General features: G+C 36.3%; 2 protein-coding genes and 1 long non-coding RNA gene across 5 annotated transcripts in view; 1 reads left to right on the top strand and 2 right to left on the bottom strand.

Moving 5' to 3' along the window:
* Positions 1 to 5,070, bottom strand: part of LOC111327798 (lysosomal phospholipase A and acyltransferase) — an 11,761-nt gene extending 6,691 nt beyond the window's left edge. The window contains exon 1 of one of the 2 annotated variants that reach the window (XM_022932073.2): positions 4,812 to 5,070. Coding sequence is in view for 1 of the 2 variants with exons in the window: in XM_022932070.2 (XP_022787805.1) it covers positions 2,981 to 3,056 (76 nt within the window). In the remaining variant the exon portion in view is untranslated. Of the gene's footprint in view, positions 1 to 2,980; positions 3,129 to 4,811 lie in introns of those variants that run through there. The other variant, XM_022932070.2, reaches the window with a different exon arrangement.
* LOC111327797 (DNA topoisomerase I, mitochondrial) lies at positions 3,561 to 22,276 on the top strand. Of its 2 annotated transcripts, XM_022932068.2 has the most exons (32): positions 3,561 to 3,703; positions 3,829 to 3,873; positions 4,006 to 4,039; positions 4,741 to 4,778; positions 5,011 to 5,021; positions 5,676 to 5,856; positions 6,794 to 6,850; positions 7,442 to 7,461; positions 7,616 to 7,874; positions 8,422 to 8,429; positions 8,900 to 8,975; positions 11,364 to 11,423; positions 11,633 to 11,743; positions 12,501 to 12,553; positions 12,692 to 12,746; positions 13,151 to 13,211; positions 13,354 to 13,388; positions 13,754 to 13,921; positions 14,239 to 14,468; positions 15,004 to 15,067; positions 15,274 to 15,354; positions 15,588 to 15,632; positions 15,895 to 15,965; positions 16,322 to 16,349; positions 16,626 to 16,707; positions 16,823 to 16,923; positions 17,594 to 17,662; positions 18,491 to 18,682; positions 18,914 to 18,964; positions 19,067 to 19,161; positions 19,871 to 20,020; positions 20,748 to 22,276. In XM_022932068.2, exons 1-32 carry the CDS (start codon positions 3,662 to 3,664, stop codon positions 20,848 to 20,850), a joined length of 2,676 nt encoding a protein of 891 aa, XP_022787803.2. In that variant the 5' UTR covers positions 3,561 to 3,661; the 3' UTR covers positions 20,851 to 22,276. The 2 variants fall into 2 exon arrangements, with proteins under 2 accessions (XP_022787803.2, XP_088608096.1); XM_088751970.1 differs by lacking the exons at positions 3,561 to 3,703; positions 3,829 to 3,873; positions 4,006 to 4,039; ... (5 more) ...; positions 7,616 to 7,874; positions 8,422 to 8,429 and adding an exon at positions 8,439 to 8,464.
* Positions 21,887 to 23,225, bottom strand: LOC148734082 (uncharacterized). Its single transcript, XR_015998394.1, has 2 exons — positions 23,122 to 23,225; positions 21,887 to 22,810 (listed from the first exon to the last, which is right to left on the bottom strand). It is a non-coding gene; the product is annotated as an uncharacterized LOC148734082 (long non-coding RNA).

Genomic DNA, 23,225 nt, shown 5'->3' with positions numbered 1-23,225 from the left:
GATTGAAGACGGGCGCCTCATCACTGATAGTACTGATATCGCCAATCTTCTAAATGATTATTTCATTAATGCAGTACCTAGACCGGCTAGCCACATGCCCAACTTACAGCCAGAAGAGTTCAAGACACATCCAAGTGTTGTATCCATTAGACGGAAGCTTGGAAGACAAACGAGCTTCTCATTTACTCCTGTTCAGGACTCCTATATCAAAAGGATACTTTCTACTATCAAAATCAACAAAGCCACCGGTGCTGACGCCTCTCCACGCCTGCTGAAACTTGCTGGGCCAACAATTTTCAGTTCTCTCACAAAATTAATTAACCAGTGCATTGTTAGTGGCTCCTGGCCTACAGATTGGAAAACCTCTATTGTCTCCCCGATCTAAAAAAAAGGAACTGAGACTTTAAAATCTAATTATCGTCCTGTATCTGTATTATCGGCTGTTTCAAAGGTAGCGGAAAGAGTTATCTTTGATCAGTTATATGAGTTTTCTCTTGACTTTCTCAGCGGGAATTTGTCTGGTTTCTTGAAAGGACACTCGTGTACGACAGCCCTTCTCAAGACATTCGAAGACATTAGGAAAAAATTAGACTCTAGCGAACACTCTGCAGCAATTACCATAGATCTCTCCAAAGCATTTGACTCTATCAATCATGATTTGCTTCTTGCAAAACTGTCAGCTTATGGTGTAACTAAAGACGCCTTACAACTTCTACGTTCTTACTTGACTGACCGTAAGCAACATGTCAAGACCGACGGTGTTTTGTCGGATTGGCAAATTGTGAGGTGTGGAGTTCCTCAAGGCTCAATCTTGGGCCCCCTTCTCTTCAATATATACATGAACGATGTGAATTTTTCAGATATTTCGTGCTCTCTAAGATTTTATGCTGATGACACTACTGGGTACTCTTCAAACCTCTGTCCATCTACCTTGCAAATAAATCTACAAAACAACGTTGGTCTACTCGCTTCCTGGTTTTGTGAGAACTTTCTGGCGATCAATCATAGTAAATCTCAATCCATAGTTTTCAACAGAGCAACTTTACCAACGCCCTTTGTTATTGACAGTAATGAACTGGATTACGTTACACATATGAAGCTTCGAACAACAACAAACATATGAAACATATGAGTGAACTGCGGTTATGAGACGTATATAAGAACGATCCTTCGCAGTAAAGCACTATTTGAGCAATAGTGGAAATCAGACCTGAAAAAAATTTCAGGCCTGTACGGGATTCGAACCACTGACCTCTGCGATACTAGTGCAGCGCTCTACCAATTGAGCTAACAAGCCAACTGGGAGCAGGCCATCAAATTAATTCGATATAAACCCGTAGATGATAAATCGAACAACAACAAACATATGAAACATATGAGTGAACTGCGGTTATGAGACGTATATAAGAACGATCCTTCGCAGTAAAGCACTATTTTCCACTATTGCTCAAATAGTGCTTTACTGCGAAGGATCGTTCTTATATACGTCTCATAACCGCAGTTCACTCATATGTTTCATATGTTTGTTGTTGTTCGATTTATCATCTACGGGTTTATATCGAATTAATTTGATGGCCTGCTCCCAGTTGGCTTGTTAGCTCAATTGGTAGAGCGCTGCACTAGTATCGCAGAGGTCAGTGGTTCGAATCCCGTACAGGCCTGAAATTTTTTTCAGGTCTGATTTCCACTATTGCTCAAATAGTGCTTTACTGCGAAGGATCGTTCTTATATACGACATATGAAGCTTCTTGGAGTAGTCATCGACAATTCACTCTCTTTCAACGTACACATTAAAGAAGTTTGCCGGAAAGTGAATACAAAAGTTTCAATTCTCCGTCGCATTCGTAAATTTATACCCTCAGATGTGATGATTAAATTGTACAAAGCTTTCATTCTCCCTCACTTCGAATATGCATCACCACTGTTAATAGGTCTAAGTAAGGGTCTGTCTGCGAAACTGGAGTCAACCAATGCATTCGCTCTGAGGACTCTTCTCAATTATTCCAAGTCGACTGCTTACGAAGAGTTATTGAAAACTGCAAATATTAAAAGTTTAGAACATCGACGCATAGAACAAGCACTTATACTTGTATATAAAAGTATTCATAACCAGACACCGAACTACATTCAGGAATTGTTTTCTCTGCGAAGTAATGGTTACAGCCTACGTGGCCATCTTAAGGTTGTTCTTCCAAGACCAACCTCATCTTATATGCAACATTCTTTTACGTACCAGGCTAGCAAACAATGGAACAATCTGACAGACAAAATAAGGATGTCGGAATCCCTTTCTATATTTAGGAAAAATTTGCAAGACATACAGTTGTCCTCATCGTATGACTGCAGCTGTTTGTTTTGTAAACAAATAATCTAGTCACAAATAGCAATTATTCATTCTAGATAATTAATTTTTATTTCTTACCTATTACTTATTACTTATATATGTAAATTATGTCAAAGTTTTATGGCACATTTGCATTTAAACGAGCTATTCGCTCATATGCGATGTGGCTAAATAAAGTTACTTACTTACTTACTTACTTACTTACCAACAAATCGTGCAATAGACAAAGAATTACAAGACAAAAATATGCAACAATGTTGTCTGATCATCTTGCGGTGTGCCTGACATTCATATTCCTCGCGAATTGTCTGCATAATTTGTAAATACTGCTTACGCAACATATCTACTGAATTCGAGTTTCATCAGGTTTCATGGTTCGCAACCAGAGTTTGCCAACTTCCACAATCACTACTTCCATAACCGAAATACAGTTACAGTAAAACTGTACGTTATAAAGGAGTAAAAGAAGAAACGATCTTGGATTTCCTGCAAAGGAATACACGGCGACTCGTGCGTCTAATAGTCTCTCATCAGAGCACTTCATCTTAGAACTCGATTAACGCCTTAAAAGAGAACATCGTTGGAATCAAAAAAGCCTAAAAGACCACCCACAAAGTTGACTAGAACACTACTTACCAATAACTATTGGTACCTTTGCCTCAAACAAGGCAAAGTCGCCAAGGAGGAAAATTAAAGCCGTGAAGAACAACATCGCTTTGGCCAACGGCCGGCCAGCCCGGGCGTTCAACGTTTGCTGAAAAAGTCGAGTCAAGGGTACAAAGAGCCAGCGGTCAAATTAATTAACACGCCTCCGCATACTCCCCGCATGCCCATTTTGGCTCCTATTCAAAAGGTTCCATGATGTACCCTTCCCTCATCGAAATGACTAAAATACTGGTAAACTGAAGAAGTGAGTTATCAGCAAAGTTGGGATGTTAGGAAAAAAAGGAAACGAAAGCTGAACTCTATATACTCTTGTTCCGGAGAGGAGAGGGAATCAAGTAAGAGTTTGCATTTTAATGGAAGAATTTTTTTAGATTAATAGAAGAATTTTTTAGATTAATAGCCGGAGCGGCCCATTTATTTCATGGATCCCTTTCTAAGGTGTTGTCAGAAAGAGAAATGATGATTTTCAGTTTTGAAAAAATCTATGGGCAAAATCTCTTATGGGGTATCCTGTGAGGTAGGAAGCACTAAGTTATCACGTGATCTCCACGCCTGCGTACTAACCGCTAGTGGAGACTTAGCTATTTCTTTGTCCTTTACCTTTCGTTGGAGAACGACACTTAGAAAATTTTCGTTCAATTTTTTGCCGGAATGAACGGGGAAGCCATTCAACACGCCACTCTGTTACAAAAGGTAAGAATGATTATTGAAAGACGTTGATTGCGATTTATTTTGTGAATGTTCCCCAGTTGTCTGGCGATTTTTCACCGCACTTCGTAAGTAGCTTTTGTGTCTAAAGCAATATATCTTCAATGCAGCCGATGAGAGAAGAAGTGGCATCTGGAGATGATGACCTAGCTCTGGTAAGTGCAGTTTCACTAATCTTTCGGAAATCATGCATGGGCTAACAAAATGGATTGCTTGAAAAATCTAAACAGGTTTATGTTTCACAATTCGTGATGAAGTCTTTGTTTTCGTGATTTTACCCGGTTTAGGCACAGGCGAAACAAAAGCCGGTCGGAAGCGAAGGTAAGATTGACCGCATATCTATTCGTGTAATTTCAGGCTTATTTCTTCGGTAAACTACGGTACTTTGCTGTGATTTATTTTCTATTCCGTTTCCACATAAAGTATGGTGTAATTTTTGGCTCGTTATCTTAATCAAATCCAATTTTAAACTGGCTCCCTTTGAATATCTCATTTCCTAACCGGAGTTGATTTTCCTTCAACACCGAAGCACATGTAGAGACAAGTTTGCCAAATTTAAGCCATTGTTGAGATATCGTAGTTGGGTAGGTAAACCATCCACTCCTTTCCAAATGTTAGGGAAGTTCTGTGTGCCGTCGGTAATGGAGCTTAGTAGCTTCAAACCGGGGAACCGAGAAGGGAAGTAATAATCTGGTCTACATAACTGTGTTTGTATTATTTTAACGAAGAGTTTTAGGATCGCCATTGCCGTCGATTTCGTGTCCATTTGCTTTGCCTACCGATCGAGAATATTCCGGCGTTCTCTTACACCTTGAACGCCTTTCCCTTAAGATTTTTATCCATCAGCCATCTCATTTTCGTACCCCCTACCCAGGCGTCCTTATTGCAATTGTTTGGAGTGGTTAGCTTTCCGAAAGTGTCATCTCTTTGAGAAAGTGAACAGATTCGCCTTCTCCGATCCTACTCGTACCACGAGTCATAAAAACGATTAAAAGAAATGCTTCTGTCTTTAACTTTTGCAGGCCCCGAAAGGAAAAAGATTAAGCTTGCATCGATCCAGGTACAAATCACCTTTTCATGGAAACAAACTCACCGAAAATAGTTCTTGTTTTGTCTCGTGGTTCCGCTCTCGAAGCCTTTGATGCCGGTGTATTGTAATCGATTCATTCCTGGCGTTGTTAGCGTTCAATTTTTGTAACGAAAAAAAATTTTTTGTGTATTAACGAGTATTCTTTTTTTCTCTATTCTTACAAAATTTTAATCTTGGCCTTCGCTGATTTCCTGTCGTCTAGAATGATAGAAGGTAAGATCGACAAAATGTTCACCCTCTCAGACATTTTGTTTCCCATGAAGTTATTGGGTAGAATCTTGCTACTTGTAGGGGAGGGGTAGGGCGGGTTGTACTTCTGAGAGAAAATTCTGTCTGTAAAAACGAACAACCTTGATTTATCAATTATACCATAAATGTTGTCTTATTTTTTGAGTGAGATTTTTTAATTTAATTTTTTTATGTGTATTTGACTGGTTGAGTAGGGTAAGAAGCTTTAGTCCCAAAATTATTGTTTAGTTTGAAGAGCCCCTCTCCCTCTCTTTTCAACTTGAGAGGTGGAAAGTGATGTCATACCTTTTTTTCTGATTTTTGATAAAAAGCCTCGTGGAATGTGTATTTGTTAAGATGACACTCATTCAAACCTTTGGTAAACTTGTTTCAAGATAACAAACACAACGTAAAGAAGTTCTTAACATTTAAATTCTACTTAACAGATTATAGTGGGTGTGACAATAGGGATTAAATTAAACTTGATAATATGGGTAATTAAAGACTCCTGTCAAGTTTGAACAATAAGAACATGATCCTATAAAAAGGTTACTCTGCTCTTTTCATTTCCTGTTTTTCTTATCCTAACAAAACTTCTGTTTCTGATGAATTACTTCCCTGTTTTCCTTTTACATCAAGGTCCTTGCACAGTCCACCCAAGCAAGGCATGGCAAATGTTTCTGGAAAGTTTTCTCCACATAAACCTTATGTCAACTCTACCATGAAGAGGGATCCACATCAAACTCTTACAAAGCAATCACCTTTGAACAGAAGTCAGAATGCAGAAAATGTTGCTCTAAAAAAAGAACCTGTCACACCTGTGAGTTTTACTAAATGATCAATCAGGTTTACTTGACTATCAAGTTTTGTTATAAACTGTGAAAATCTTAGAATAGCTCGTCTACTGGTGTGTTAAGTGGTTCTTAAGATACTTTATTTAGCTCAATCTTAATTATGAAATATTGTCTATGGATGATTGTCTTGTCATAAGAAATAACATTTTGGAAAAGGTAGCCCTTCTGAAGACCCGAAACTACTAAACCAGGGCTCGAATTTAATTTTTGGAGCACTAACTCTTCGGATTAGTAGACATCTTTTTTACTGACCAAACTATCAAGTTTGGTATCCAAGCTCACAAGTTACGATATCTCAAATATTAAACATTTTTATAATAACGACTAGGGCAAATTAAAGAGTAGCTGAAATTGCATGGTGACCTTAAAAATGTTGACAATTATGCACCTATTTTACTTCCCTCTCGTTTACCATGATTAGTCAAGAACAGTACATCTACAGCACATTCTCTAAAAAGAGTTTAAGTTGATTAAACGACTTGAGTATTCTAACTATTCCTCTGAGAGGTGGATCTATTTGCTCTTTGTCCTGAGGTCTACCAATGTTTAAATATGTTAGAAAATTTTACTAACCATGTCGGGTGAGTTGGACACATTTTTAGTAACCAAAGGTTGAAAATTACTAACCATTGGTTAACAGGTTACTGTTAATTTCAAGCCCTGACTAAACACTATTAATGTAAAAGAAGTCATGGGAAATGGTGAAATTTGAGCTCTGTGCTGGAATTTTAGGAAAAAGATGTTTTCCAGAAAAATCCCTATATAGTGTCATTCACAAGAATCATAATTATTTTCATGTGATTGCAAGGCTTCCAGGCCTCTGTCAGAGTTACAGTTATGGCTGGAAGGTGTTTACAATTTGATATGATAGGGTTGTAAATGTTTTAATTTTTTTTGACAAAGATAAAACAAGTGCAGTCTGCATCGAGTCAATTAGAAAGTGATGATGATGTTCCTTTGGTGAGTTTATCTTGCTCTGTTTATGTAACCAAGCCATTCCATTAAAGATAGAGAAGTACTTTTTCACAACAATTTTGATACAATGTCACGGAAACAAGCGACAAGAGGAAAGAAGTAAATTAGTTAGGGGATATGATTTGATATAAAACCAAACTCTCAAGAAAACATCCAGCAAATACGAGATGATTGGGTGTTATCAGTGAGTTAGTAAAGTAATTTGGCCACGGTGGATGCCAGAGTGTATTGCAATTAGGAAAACTATAATAGCTTAGATCGTGGGAGTACAATTGAGGAATACTACAAACTGTTAAATTTTAACCTCCCAGGGTCTCAGCTAGTGGCTGTTAACGTGCTAATTTAATTTATAACAATGTCTGATTCTCCATTTGGCTGATAAGACAAAAATATTATTCTGCTGTTTGAAAATTTTAGAACCAGCTATTATAAGAGTTGATTTATCCATAGACTTTCTAGGTACAGTCATTATAAATACTGCAATCTGACCATACTTGAGTTGATATATATTCCATTATTAATAACTTAAATGAGATTTATTTGTTGAAGTTATTGTTTCCTTTTTTTGCCATTTAGATTGCAAGAGCCCAGCACAAGTAAGTTCATTTATTTTATATATAATTATATAATTTATGTCATGATACAGGTAAGCTTTTAATTAGATTATACCCTTCCCCGAAGATAAAAGCAATTCCGTCCCAATTTTTTAAAAATTTTAAATGATAAGACTTATCCTGACTTTTTTTACAGACCTGCTGCAGCAAATGCCAAAGGTTCATCTGCAAAACCAGCAAAATCTGCTTTAAACAGTGTTGTGGCCGAAAAGAACAAAGTTGTTAAACCTAAAAAGAGTGAAAAGATGAAAGACGGGAAATCATTGAAAGCTGAGAGGAAGGTTGACAAAAAAGTGGATGGAGTGAAAAAGAAGGATGCAAAGAAAGAAAAGAAATCAGCCAGTGAAAAAGCTGCAAAGAAACAAGTTGATAGTGATGATGATGATGAGCCTTTGGTGAGAATCAGATGTTAATGTGTTTAAATTTTCCTTTGCACAACAAACCTTTACCCCACTAAGAATGACTAGCATCCAATTTCTCTTTAAAATGTCACCCCTGAATCAACATTGAGGTCATGAAGATATAGGAAATGATCACCATTGAAAGTAGCTCTTGATTGTTACACAGATCTCCTTGTCAGCCCCCTAGGAAATGTATAGAGAACAGTATGGAGAATATGCATACTAGCTGAGTATTTTACCTCATGAATGCCATCTTCAGTGCTGAATTGTTATTATTTGTAGTCATGTAAATGACAAGTGCGAGCTTGAGAGAAATCCCTTGCCAGCACCTTTTAACTCTGATGTAACACCCTTCTGTATCACAGGGCAAATTGATCCTCTTTACACTGCAATTCATAAATAGAAAACAAAGCAGCTTCCTTGTGAAATTACACTTTGAATCACATTATAATGTACAGTGCAGCTTTAACTTTGAAATTGAGACTAACTGATATTTTTCCCTTTTTTTCCTTTCACGGTATCATTGTGGTCACTGATCCAGTCTGCAAAGTGAGTAGATAAAAGACCAACTCTATGACTTGCATGTAATTCCTCTTTCATTCTTATGTTAAGTATTTACACTTTTCTCTCACTATGCCTCATAGAGCCTTGGAGAGTATAAATGGCTACCAGCAAAGTCTCTCTGAAATCTTATGAAATGAGGAAGATGGGGGTAATGCTGCAATTGATTGTTCCCCCATCAGGGAGAAGGGCTTCTTGTCCATTCATGCTACTGAACAAACTCAGTGCTCTAAAGTGTGGGAATAGAACCTACACCAAAATAGTGGGAGGCCCATACTTTGTCCCTTATTCCATATCTGAGAAACATTCAGTTTGGTGATGAGTTTGTGTATAAATACAGTCAGTCATAAATTGCTTGTAGTGTATATTAGTTATCTTACAGAGTACCGTATATGTGGTAAGCTGATGTTCATTGAAATTCAGTAGCCCTGATAGGATAATTATTTGATAATTCCCAGATTAGGTACCCCCAAAGACAACAAATCTGCAAAGTCCTCAGGATCATCTGGCACTAAGTCAAAGGGCTCAGCCTCTGTAAGTTCTTTTTGTTAATTAATTTTCTTCATGGTGTAATTTAACATGATTTTACAGTTCAGTGTATGTTTATGTTGAGACGGGTTTGCACTTAGTGCCATGTCACTTTGACAGGTGTCTGGAACAAACCATTTCATGCATTTCTCTCCCCAAACAAGTCGCTGTAACTCATTTAACTGTTGTGATCAGAATTTTGTTCTTGCAACAAATTGTCAAATATTACACTAGTTTGAATTTGTGACATGTTCTAGGGATAAATTTGTGTTGCAGCTGCAAAATTCTCCATTTTTTTCAGAAAGAAAACTGTCACTCTGTCATATTCTTGTGACTTTTGGCCTAACTTCATGACCATAACATGTACATACACGAGTGTAACTCTAGTTTTTGGAATTTGATATTTCTTGCATCACAAAATGTTTTTTGTAGCTTCTTGGGAGTATATGTGAAAGATGAGTAGCACAGTCACATAGCCATTTGCTGTAACATAGTCCAAAAATAATTATATTATTGTTTTTTCACTTTTTATCACTTTTTGACTTTAATTTTGATGGAAATGTACATTGTAATAAATATCTGTAAATATTTTTATTATTTTGCATTAATAACACTAGTTTTGGTATTACCCACAATCCCTTGTGGGCGTGGCACATTTCTGTTTTTTCGTAAAATCTTAAAAAATTCAATGTAAAAATGGGAAAAAAAGAGGTTTTGTAATTGTTATTTCACATTGTTATTTCACATTGTTATTTCTTTTGTTTCCATCTACTTCGGTTGAATTCCCTCAGTGAACTGCACTACAAACGGTGCACGTGGTGAAAATCACGCAATACATTCATTATGATGCAATAATCTGCCTGTAGCGGCCGACACAAGCGAAGCAAAATTTCGACGACAACTATGAGTTTCGCAAATGAAGACACACTATGAAGCGAGGATACATTTTACGGACAAGCCTTGAATCGTTTTATTTAACGTAGTCGTGGTATCCAAGTACTTATCGTAAACTGAAATATGAATTGATAAGGAAGAAGCTGAGCTAAATGCGAATAGACAAACAACATTCCAAACATTCCGATATAAAGGCAAGACGCAAAGCTAGCTAAAAACTCAGACAAACTCACAAAAAAACTATATATAAGCTCAAGGAAAGGAACATTAGCACTTGCATAACAGTCCCGTTTGTAAGAATTGAACCAAAACGAACTTCAATATAAGTTAGGTATTCGGAAGCGAAACGGGAAATCCAAACAGACACTTACTCTAACACAGAAAACTGTAATCTTACGGCAAACGACAACAACCAAACGATAAACAAAAAAAACTTCAACTACTCTTCTCTAAAAATCGCACACGTCAACATTAAAAAGGGTCCGCGTGATTTGCTTACGAGATTACTTCGTAACCTCAAACACGCGCACTGTCTGTGTAAATGATCCATGTGCTTTCAAAGAGAAGCTGCGAAGGGGCAGATTTCGTGGAAGTTTTGGTGGTGTTTTTCGCCATATCTCTTCGTCACTTTCCTTCGTTACGGTTCATGAACACGGCAGCAATGGCGGAAAGTGTTTCCGCGTCGACGAAACGCAAATTTCTAGCATTAGATCCAACGAAATGGGTTGAAACGTTCTGTAAATTTAGCTTAACACAAGCCCATTCCAGGAGAGGTGACCTTGTTTATTCAGCTTAACAAGAATCCCGTCTGCCTACGGATCAATCGGTGGATATGTGATGGAATTAAGCTCAATATGGCCGCTACGAAATGTGTTTTCGCACGTTTTATTTTGATCTGGAAAACATTCTACTTGACGGTTCAACTTCAGCGTTGGTTTGTAAATACTGCGATGTATGCCCATTACAGTTTTGTTATTTGTTTGTTTCTCACACAGTCGAAATTGTCATTATTGCTAGTTTTATACAATATGGTTGTTTTAACGGTCCCGAGGGTTACATCGTTCAGTGATAAAAACAGACGTTTATAACTTACGTTAGAATGAACCATTCTTGTTGCAAATCATACTGCCTGTTTCTTTTGTCATAAACTACTAACGGCCAAAAAATAGTGGCTCCACGTGCATTCGGTATCGAAATATTACATTTTTTTCTTCCGTCTGATACATTTCATGTTACGCGTTACACCCAGAAATTTACGCATTTTCAGGAAATATTTAGTTTTTACAATTTTAACTTTTTTCGCAAACCTTGTTTTCTTTACACCAAAATGAAGTAGGATAACTAAGCTTACACTGTGGAAAGTGTGAGATTTAGAGGTTAAACCTTCCCGAATATATTTGTCAGCAAAGGCACTTGAGTCCAAAATGGCGGGGTGACTGTGCTACTCATCAAAATCTTTTTCATTTTGGATACAGACTCACTTGTTCATTCTTTGAACAGCTTAAAAGAAAGAAGAGTGCAGACTCAGGAAGTGACAGTGATGATGATTATAAACCTTTGGTACGTGGTGGCTGCAATTTCCCTCTGTTATAGAATTCTTTTTACGTGTTGTGCAGTGATATGGTACAGAGAGACTCCTGATACAAGGAATACATTACTAACATTAGAGCCCAGCCTGTAGGCCTTAAACTTGAGCCAAATACTTTATCATCTAGCTCTCTAAACAACCAGTGTGCATTTCTTTTTGCTGTCACCTTTTTGCCTTACAGGTCAAGACTGCTAAGAAAAGTACTCCTAAGATAGCAAAGAAGGAGGACAAGGGTGGCTCCATAAAAAAGAAGGTTAAAAAAGATGCAAAGGATAAAAAAGAAGAAGACAAGGTATAGTGAAGTCTTAAATTATTGATTTTTACCCTTCTACATTCTTATTATACTAGGTACGTGCAATTTGTTAGATGATGTACCTGCCAATTTTCACTGGGTCAAATGAGTGAGACTGTCATCTCCTCATGACCAGAATTTCTGAAAAGTGTTCTGGCAACTTGAGATGATTGCTCAAAGACTTCTGAACACTTCTGAAGCTATTTGAAGTTTTTCCAATGGCTCTCAAATGTATTGATGACTCAAACCCACATTATGCCCTGTTTGTTAGAACATTTTTCTGGGAATATTTGAATTGAATTTTTTTTGTTACTGTGTTCAAGAACAAGTCATCTGGACTTCTAAGTCAGGCTTGAGAAAATTGTCCTTTGATCAGCTGGTGTGAGTCTCATGCATTATGTGCAAGAGTTGGCAAGTACACTTGATGATTGGATAGGAAAGTTAATGTAAATCAAAAATGAAAGCAACTGTAAGAGTGACTTTATGCAATGTATTTTTGTATTTATCTCCATGACTTATGTAACTACTTATAAGGACTAAGTTGACATGAAGTCTGTACCATTCACCCAATTTTAAGATGATCATAATGCCATGAAGGTTGTACAGGTCAGAAAAAGCCTAACTAAACATACAATTTAGCACTCATGATCTTATCAGCAAACAGTTTGCAAAAATTGTTCTCGATCATCAAACATGAAAGCTTACAACACCTCCCCCCAGCTTTAACATACAGTTTATTTCTATTCTCATTCTGTAGGCAAAGGAAAAAGGAAAGAAAAAGAAAGAAGAGGAGAAAGAAGTGTGGAAGTGGTTTGTATCTTTATTCTAATCACTGTCAGATATCTTTTTTAAGACAGTTAATAAATCAAGTGTAATTTTTTATCCTTACAGAATACTAGATCTTTTTGGGATTTTCAAGTTGAAATGAGTTTTCTATTTGTTCCAAAGGTGGGAAGAAGAACAGCTCCCTGATGGTGTCAAGTGGCTTCATTTGGAGCATAAGGTAGTTTCAGTTTTGTTAGGTTGTGTTTTATGGATTGGAAATGCATCCTACACCTCATATTTTTTTTTTTCAACTGTAAGTCATGTATTTGTGAACATTGTGATTATGGTTTTCTTATGTTTCCAAGACACTTGATTTAGAACACTAGCAATACTACCAGTGCCATTTATGACGATAAACAATGCCATGCATTACTTACAACATGGTAACTGTACATTTCTGTTTACGGGGTTACAACATTACAAATAAGAACTAGTTTATTCAGTGAAGTTGCCTGTGATAAACTAGTCTTGGTCCTATGTATACACATAAATCCCTGTGTACTTGCTGACTGAGTGGAAGGATAGGATGGGTCATATTATACTTTGTCTTTAGTTACTAAATAACTGATAATTGTCTTCTAGGGTCCGTATTTCCCACCTTTGTATGAGCAGCTACCTTCTGATGTCAAGTTTTATTATGATGGTGAGCTCTGTTCTTCTGCAAAGTATCGGTATAGCTTAGCTACACAGAATGTATGTTATAAGTCATTTGGAATTATACACCTCTCTCAAGTACAGGAAGCATTTTTTGTAATTCAAATTATTTTTTGGAATTTTATTGTCAGGAAATCACATGAAACTTAGTTTAGCAGCAGAAGAGGTATGATTAAATCACTTTAGTTTTTGAAGAACTTCTTTTTTTTTTATCCAACAATGTCAAACCAACAGAGGGTAATTCTCCAGTAATTACTGCATTGTGTAGTTTTTCACTCACTGTAAAATGTTATTCCAGACAGTAAGTACCTCACCTGTCATCCCCATGTGAAGACAGCTGCATTGTACAGTTTGAATTTTAAGTATCAGAACATTTAAATGTACATTTTATAAGCTCGTTTTAGGATCGTATATTAATTTACAGTATGTTTTTCATTGTAGAATTCTCCATTTTTGGAAGTTTTAAGAGATGGTGCAGCATAATCACTGTAAACTAGCTCTATAATTTTTATTGATCTGATTTGTTTTCAGGTGGCATCATATTATGCTAAGATGCTTGACCATGATTACACCAGCAAAGAGATCTTCAACAAGAATTTTTTTGAAGACTGGAGGAAAGAAATGACAAATGAAGAGAGAAAGATCATCAAAGATCTCAAGAAATGTAACTTCAAAGAAATGCACAGTTACTTTGTTAAGGTAAATACAGTGAATATGTATTTGATTTCTTCTTTTTTTGTATTTGGTATAAATTATTCAGATACCTTTGACTCAAATTAGGGGTGAGAGTGTCTGCAGTATGGTTGGTGCTGATCACAATTCACAAAGAAGCTGATGTAAAATGGTCTGACAGGTGGCAGATTTCTGCCATCTATCAGTTTCTAATGACAACCTCATGTCTATCCATTCACTTGTAAGATTATTTGTGGGTTGCTTATTGGGAGCTTTCTAGACTCTGGGCTGTCTACCAAAAAATAGTCACGCCATGTCAATAAAGTATCTATATTTCCTCATAGAAAAACGAGGAGAGGAAAAATTGGACAAAGGAACAGAAACAGGTGCTCAAAGAACAAAATGAAGCAATTCTGGAAGAGTATGGTTATTGTCTCATGGATGGACACAGGCAAAGGGTCGGCAACTTCAAGATTGAACCCCCTGGTTTGTTCCGAGGACGTGGAGACCACCCTAAGCAGGGGAAATTTAAGAGGAGAACTATGCCAGAAGATGTGATCATAAACATTGGCGAGTAGGTGTCAATTTGTAGTGTTTTGTTCAATAAAAGCATGTTCTTTATCTACTTAAGATAAGAAGGAGAATATAAGATAATTTATGTAGAAAGAATGTTAGAAATTGTGACTCCCAGGCTTTTCTTAGATTTCTGAATCAATGTGTGAAAAAGGATGGAAATTTGGAAGCAGATTTGCCAGTCCTAGTAAAAGGTTTGGAAATGACTTATAAGCTGGCTGTGGTCTTTTTAGCTTATCTTAATTCACTTGTCTGAGTTACTTTTTCCAAGATCTTTTCTTGGCAAATTGGGATACTTCCAGTTTTTTGGATGACCCTGTGATGGTAATTTGGTAGAAGTGTGAAAGAAGCTTTCCTTTTCGTGCACACGATCATGTGAATCCTGGCTCATGTTCCTGTTTCTTGTGCAGGGAGATAATATTATTTTCTGTTTGACTTTCTCTTACCTTCATGTAATACTCAACAAATTGCTAGAATTAACTTAACTCGATTTAATATGTCATACAGGAAAATTTCATTTGCCTTTTTTTTTACAGAGGGGCAAAAGTTCCAGAACCACCAGAAGGGCACAAATGGCAAAAAGTTATTAATGACAACAAGGTATGGACTTTTTTTTTTTTTTTTCTTTTTTTTTTTTTCATTTGCTAATTGTACACTATGTTGTTAGTAATCTTCATCAAGGATAAATTTGTCACAGGAAGTGATATGGAAAGGTAAAACAACCATTGGGTTGACTAATTTACTGCTTACAGAACAATGTAATGTTCAGAAGTGATTTGATATTGTAGCCATTTTTTTCCCTGCAGGTTTCCTGGTTGGCCTGCTGGGTTGAGAACATCCAAGGAAGTTATAAGTATGTCATGTTGAACTCCACGTCAAGGTTAAAGGTACAGTAGGAGGAAAATTTTTATTTCAATCTGTGTTGTGTTCAATTGTGCAACAACACTGTAAGCTTAAATTGAAGTACATTTTGATAAATTTGTATCCAACAAGCAATCAGATGGGCAGGGCAAACAACAAGTGTCCTAGAAATTTGTCTGAGTGTACAATAGCTGTAGCAAATTAAAGCTTTTGCTAGTTACATGTAATTCCAACTCTCTTTTCATTAATTCTATTGCAGGGGGAAAAGGACTGGCAAAAGTATGAAACAGCAAGAAAATTGAAGGTAATTAGAGTGATGCAATATTTGTGATTCCTGACTAAAGGAAACCTACACAGGTTTAACCCGGTAAATCCTAAGAGAGACAAACAAGTACAGTAATGCTGTAGTTTCTGACTAATATCACCCCTGAATCATGCATTAAGGTCACCTTCTTATAAAGCTCTCCTTGTCAGCCCCTTACAATTGGATGAAGAACAGCATGGAGAATGTACTTGTAAACTGAAGTTAGGGTGTAATGGGTTCATATTTTATTCATGTTACACAGGACTGTGTTGAAAAAATCAGAGAAGACTATCAGCGGGATTGGAAGGCCAAAGAAATGAGACTACGGCAAAGGTTTGTTTACAATGGTTGTTGAACCAAGAAGTGCTTTTAATAAGTCTATGTAACATGAATAGCAGTGTTATAGAAAATGTCAATGGTCATTGTAGTTTTAAAGATATCATATGAAAGTTTATTATGATTAGAAGATGTTGTTCCCCCATAGGTTAGCTTTGTTACTGATTGGCTGTTGTGCTTTCTGATAGAAGGCATCCATGTGTGGGGAATTTCAACTGTGTTGTCTCTATTGATGTTATTAAGATGACCATAAACCTAGCCTGGTCCCAAACAGGAAGGTGTTGACATCATTTTCCCCTTAGTGTGTCTTGTAGCTTGTTTATCACTAATCTGTCTTGTTCTTTCTTTTACAGAGGTGTCGCCCTTTACTTTATTGACAAGGTAAAGCTTGAAGCTTCTTTTTAAAATCGTGGTTTACTCCATAATCTTTGTCTCCATTGGTTCTATTCAAGGTTGGCTCAGGCTATCCAATTTGTACCTTTCAAATCTTTTTCTTGTCCTCTCCTTTGTCAAGCAAGTGTTGTCAGAATGTATGATAACCTGAACACTTAATATCTTTTTTTTTGTAAATGTACTTACATGTGGTCACTAAGGCTATTTTAGATTTTTTTCAATGAGCAAGTGGTCATTAACTGATTGTATTGTAACTTTTTTCAGCTGGCTCTTCGTGCTGGACATGAAAAAGATGAAGAAACTGCGGATACTGTTGGCTGTTGTTCATTGAGATTTGAACATATCAGTAAGTATTTCATCTTAGGCTCTTTTTTGTTTTTTATTTTTTTTCTTGACCAATGATTTAAATTTCTCACTTCTGTGTTTCAATCAGTAGCCTCATGAAATGCCTTTTCTTCCAGAATTGCATGATGAATGGGAAGACAAGGAGAATGTCGTAGAGTTTGATTTCCTCGGTAAAGACTCTGTCCGATACTGGAACTTTGTTCCAGTGGAAAAGAAGGTAACTATTGCACAACTGTCATCTAGCCACTGGACCCTCTGTTAAGGGGACACCCTTGGGACCAGAAAGAATGTTCCCCTTGACAGAATTGTTCTTTTAGTGAAGGTAACAGTTCCAAAAAACAGAGGAATACTTTTCAATAGGGGCCCATGTTGGTGACCTTAAAACCTGAGGAATCCACTGTATTGCAGCATTCAATATTCAAAAAATTAATGTGTTTTTGGTCTTAAGTTCATGGTTTTCATCTATGAATGGTCTCTTTTTTATCTTTGTAACATTTTTCAATGAAAACACATCTAAAGTAGGGAATCTTTAAATGATAGATTGCAAAGGTAATTGAACACTAAGGAGGCCAAAACAGACCAAAAAAGGACCAATTGTGGTTTTTTGTAGTCCCAGTTAACTCCTAAGATCTGATTGTTAATTCTCTCCTCAAGCTGTTGCACCATTTCCTTGTAAATTAGTTAGGAGAATTTGATGTTAAATCAAGATAACTTTTCCATGTTAATTATCATTTCTGGCTAAATTAAGGATGGAGAAGATCAAATGGATTATAATGAAGTTGAATATCAACCATATCTTTTTAAGGATTTACTATGCAAACTGCAACTTGGTCTTTTTTTTTTCTAACATTGTTTATTTATCATTTCTATACATTTTCCCATCACAGGTTTTCAAGAATCTAGCCATTTTTATGAAAGGAAAACAGAATGGTGATGATCTTTTTGACAGATTATCTGTAAGTGTCTTTTCCCTGACGTTTTAACCCTTTAACACCCAAGATCTGATTGTTAGTTCTCCCTTCTAGCTGTTATACATTTTTCTTGTAAATCGGTTATGAGAATTTGGTGTTACATCAAGATAACTTCTGCCTGAAAAGTTTGAGTTTGCCATGCAGATTGTTTTAACAAAGATGGTTTTGAAGCACATATTTTCATTTGCAAAAGCTGGTAAATCCAAGATAAACAAATTTGATCCAAGTGCCATGAAATAAACTACTCACCTTCCTCGCTGCACTTGGTCCATAGCCCATTGTAGAAACGTGAGAGGACTGGGACAAGTTTCTTATATTGATATTTTAGATTGAAAATCTAAACATTTCAACTGAAATGTAACTGAGTGAAAAGCAACCCAGTCAAGTTTGAGAGTTTTCAGCGGAAAAGTGTCCAAATCGGAGACTTGCAAAAGTTGCAAAAATTTCATACAAACCCTTAAAATTTTTTGGCCTGTCTATCCAATCCATAAACTCTCTGTTTTGGGTGATCTTTGAAGAGCTGTCATTTTGCCATTTTCCTCCTCTAAATACTGTCCTCTATTCTTGCTTAAGACTCTCAAATTTGACTGATCTTTCATTTGAATATCCTAGTTTTTCAAACAAACGGAAAACAACCACACTCTTTCCCAGTCCTCTCATGTTTCTGCATTGGGCTATACCACCATGACCTCAGGCCAATATTCCCCAGTGCTACCCTCATGCTGAGGTAGTAAGAAACTAGTCGTTATGTGAAAACAGTGTGCAGTGAAGAACCTAGAAACAATCTGAAGTGGAAATTTTCTGTTTTTTTAGACAACTTCTTTGAACAAGTACTTGTCAGAGCTGATGGATGGACTTACAGCCAAGGTATTCAGAACATTCAATGCCTCCATGACACTCCAAGATCAACTAAACAAGTTAACAGAAGCTGAGGACAATGTCAATGCAAAAGTGTTAGCATACAACAGAGCAAACCGTGCTGTGGCCATTCTATGCAACCATCAGGTAATTATGCCCATGCTGAGTCTGCTGACTATATAGATTACATTTTCCCTGGTTTTTATTTGGTGTTATGTGTTAAGCTGAACTTTACATGCAGCTTGTTTGGTCCCTACTTTATTTATATCGTTAACTGTGCGTGTGCACTCTGGTAGATCAAAGGCAGTATTCTAGACGTGTTGATGTAAAATTCTTAAAGTTCATACATGTTGCTCATGGTTTTTCTTTCTATTTTAGCGCACAGTCCCCAAGACCTTTGAAAAATCGATGTCAAATCTTCAAGAGAAGGTTTGAACTTGTGACTTTCTTTCCAAGAGTTATTTATCTACTCGATGTTCATGCAGTTATGTACTCCAAACTGATTTTGTTGGTTTTACCCTTCTGTTGTAGATTGCTGCAAAAAAGCAAGCAATCAAGGATGGGAAGAAAGAACTAAAGGTTTTGAAAAATCATGCAAAAGAAAGCCAAGATACAAAAGTGATGAAGTATGTTACTAACTAAAGGGACCTGTTATTTTTCTAATTATGGTAATACTTTATCTTTGCAGAGGGATTTTACATCACAAGATTTAGTGTGGAGTTATATTCCAAAATGATTGCTAAACTCTTATGATCCATTGTCGGTCAAAAATTTTATTGTTGTATTAGCAAATCCAGTTTGGATCAAGTAATTGTCTTCCTGGTGTTAAGAGGTAACAAGTTGAACCTAGGTTAAGACTGTAGACTACTTATGATTATGTGGGTTGTGTGTGTTTATATGCAGAAAATGGAGCTACATTAGTTTGGAGTGTCCTTAACTTTCCTTTCTGCATCATGAAGGTGTTCTTGCAATCAGTTACCAAGTCATCTTCCTGTTTCATAAATGAATATCTTCTTGCACTAAGTGCAAGTTAGGCAATAGATGACATTGGCACATGAAGGTGAACAAAAATCTATCTTTCAAATTGGCACTCTTAATTGCCATATATAATTACTTTATTCTTGTTTTTCTTGTCAGCATGTTCCCACCAATAGCCTAGCTCCATTTTCTGCATATAAACGTACACACAATTCTCTCATACCCTCTGTCAAAGGGCTAACGCTTGAATCATCAAACTTGTTATACTCCCCCACCAACACAGAACAACTATTTCTTTAGAAATTTACCCCCTTTACCTGATAATCTTTTACAAAATGTTTTTTCTTTTGTCTGCAGGCAACTAGACAAGAAAAAAACTCAGGTTCAAAAGTTGGAGGATCAGCTCTTTAAGTTGGAGGTGACAGCAACAGACAAAGAAGAAAATAAAGAGATCGCACTTGGTACCTCAAAACTTAATTATTTGGACCCACGAATTTCAGTGGCATGGTAGGTGAAAGAACTATATCCCCTGCCATGATGCTTAAGCTGTTGATTTGGGTTGAGGTTTACCTTATTTTCCATTGTAAAATACAGTGGCAGACAGATGTCAGGAAAGAGGAGAGAGGTTCTCCACTGCTGTTGTGCATTTTAAGATGGGAAAAAAATATTTCACTATACACCATCAGCTTGCAGTACATGTATTTCAGGAAGCCCAAGTTGAGGTTCAGTTGACTGGGGTTGTGGAGTTGATCATGAGTTTGCCAGCAAAGGAAATGTAAAGAATGATACGATGAACTTATTATTTTAGAGGAGGAGATCATTAAACATGAGGTGATATAATAGAATTTTGAACTCCTCCCTAAAGAAAAATGAGCCAGAGAATTAAAGAGCATATGTAGTTTTAAAGGCTGATAGTTTCGAAGGAAACTGTTTGGGGCTGCGTCGGTGTGAGTAACGAAATAACTTGGATATATCAACAAAGTTGAAGTGGTAAATTGGCCACCGTAACGATTACAAAAGCTGACGTTTTGAGCGTTAGAATGCTCGAAACGTCAGCTTTTGTAATCGTTACGGTGGCCAATTTACCACTTCAACTTTGTTGAAATATCCAAGTTATATGTGTAGTTTTAGTTCTCTGTTCTTTTACTTAAATTGTAATATAAAGTGTGACTACTGAGGTTTGTACACCTTTTAACCCAGTTGTTAATCTGTTGTGTTGTTTTTGCATTTTAAGGTGCAAGAAACATGGGGTGCCAATTGAGAAAGTTTACAACAAGACACAACGTGAGAAGTTTGCCTGGGCTCTTGACATGGCAGAAAAAGACTTTGTTTTTTGATCCAGGCTTTTCCATGAACACAGCTAGCATAGTAGTCATTCAATTTTAGCTCACATATGCTTACACTTGTCATGGACCTCATATATAATTTAATTTAATGTTATTACTGTTGTTGTTATTATTATTATTATTATTATTATTATTATTATTATTATTATTATTATTATTATTACTGTTACTACACTTAAATGTTCTGGGAATGATTTTTGAGATTTTAGCTGTGGATGAGAGAAAAATAAGAAAATACAACAAAAGGGAACAGAAAATTTCAGTCTGGGACAGTAACTAAGTTCCATTTGTATACTAGTATTAGTATATAACATAATTGACCAATTATTTATTTTTAAAGAAAATTCTATTTTACCGTAGGTAAGACTATTTGGTTTTGAATGTCCCTCAGTGTGAAACTTTTGCATTCATAAAAAATGAAAGTTAGGCTCTTTAACCTCCTTACCAGAGCCCCTCTGTTGCAAAGGAAGTTTTGAATTGCCTCAAGCCTTTCTGAAAAATATTGACTGCAAGTGGGAGGTCCTCTGATCATTTCCTGGTCAGTAACACAATCATTTTAAAAAACTGACATCGCCTCTTTTTCATACCAATAATGACTTTTCCTCTCTTGTGGGTAGTTTTAACTTAGGTTTTAACTTGAGCTGACAGAGAATTCCAGTCTGTAGGGACATTTGATACTGTAACATTCTCAGTTATGTATCATCATGGGATCAAAATTAAGTCTTGTCTTGAGATTTCAATGAAAATGTCACAATTAACAACACAATTTGTTCTGCTTTTACCTTTAGTATGAACCTTTTTGGAACTTTATTGGTTACATATTCCATGTACAATTTGTTTCAGAATTAAACAATACTGAGACTAGTAATCCGATGAAAGTATTGAGTTGTTGAATAGGGATAGTTGCGCAGATCTTGTGGAGAAATGAAGTAAATGTACCTAGTCTACTTGATTTGAGACATTTCATTGGCAACATATCCAAAGTGCGTTTTTTAGGTGTAGTATAAAGTGTTGAACAAAACTGTAATTACTTTAAATTAGTTGTAATTATCCTGACAACCTTCATGACATACAATTATGATGTAGGTAAGATATTTCTAGCCCACCTAGTTTAAGAATTCTCCAGTATCTTGTTAATCCTGAAAAACTATTTAAGCATGTTTAATGCTCAGATTAAAACTGCTCTGTTATATTCTCTTAGCAACGTGTAACAACCTAAAAACTTGTTGTACTTAGATCATACCTTAGTGTTACTGTACAAAATGTTTTTTAGATAGACAACCAAAAGCTTCCATTAGATTTAAGTTTAAACATTTTAAAATTTTAGATCTTAACCACTGAAAAAATCTCACCCACTGAAGCAGCACCTTGCACTATGGAATATGTGAAGGCTTCAAAATAAAGATTGTAGCCTGTTCTTTTGTGTGTTATGTGTGCTGTGAAATCGTAATTATTGGATGGGTTTTCAGATATTTGGCTCTTTTGGGTAATGGACCTGCCAACAACTCTACATAAAAACTTTACTGCATATGATATTGAGTTTTTAGAGCTTCATATGACTTTATGAGTAAACAAGTTTGTTAGATGCTGACACTTTTCAATTTCCATAATCATTTAGTTTTAATTTTCCTTGAATGAACACTGACAGTAAAATATATGATTCCTATATTCAGACTAGTCAAGACTAATTTCTGAAATCCCTCAGTCAGAGGAATATAGCAACTATTATGAAGCAACACTGAAACTTAAAGCTGTGCAGTCCATATGTGGCAGAGTTCCAAAAATCCTCTTTAAAGCGCAGTGAATTGTAAGCTGAGCGAAATTTTCTATGCAGCCAGCAGGCACTCTGCCAAAAGCCAACATTTTTCCAGTGGTGCACGCTCCTTTTCATTAGCCTCATGGAACACACCACAGAATGTGCACTGCTTGCATGGCCTGACAATAATATAAACTGTAAACCAAAAAGAGGTGATAAGTAAATATACTTTATAAAAATATTTGAAACGAAAAAAAAAAATGCTTATATAAGATGATGCTCGAACCGAGAAAACACCAACGACAGTTGTGGGAGTTAGAACTAGAGGCATTCTCAAATTGTACATTCTTAGATTCTTATATGATGAATATATGAAGTTCATATATTTTGAACTGCGGTTATAGATACGTATGATGCACGATCCTCGCAGTAGAGAGCGCTATTTATGCAATAGCGAAAATCAGACCTGAAAAAAATCAGGCCTGTACGGCATTCGAACCACTGACCTCTCCGATACTAGTGCAGCGCTCTACCAATTGAGCTAACAAGCCAACTGGGAGCAGGCCATTAAGTTGATTCGTAATAAACCCGTGATTATAAATCAGATATG

This window comes from Stylophora pistillata, chromosome 3 (assembly GCF_964205215.1).
Source record: "Stylophora pistillata chromosome 3, jaStyPist1.2, whole genome shotgun sequence".
Lineage (NCBI taxonomy): Eukaryota > Metazoa > Cnidaria > Anthozoa > Scleractinia > Pocilloporidae > Stylophora > Stylophora pistillata.
This window is presented reverse-complemented; position numbering and strand designations above follow the sequence as displayed.

What these genes read in the sequence shown, in the direction of transcription:
- LOC111327797 (XM_022932068.2), top strand. Translation starts at nt 3,662, where the DNA reads ATGAACGGGGAAGCCATTCAACACGCCACTCTGTTACAAAAG. An exon ending in GAGATGATGACCTAGCTCTG is followed by an intron (nt 3,874 to 4,005) that starts GTAAGTGCAGTT and finishes TACCCGGTTTAG; the next exon opens with GCACAGGCGAAACAAAAGCC. An exon ending in TGTCAAATCTTCAAGAGAAG is followed by an intron (nt 18,965 to 19,066) that starts GTTTGAACTTGT and finishes CTTCTGTTGTAG; the next exon opens with ATTGCTGCAAAAAAGCAAGC.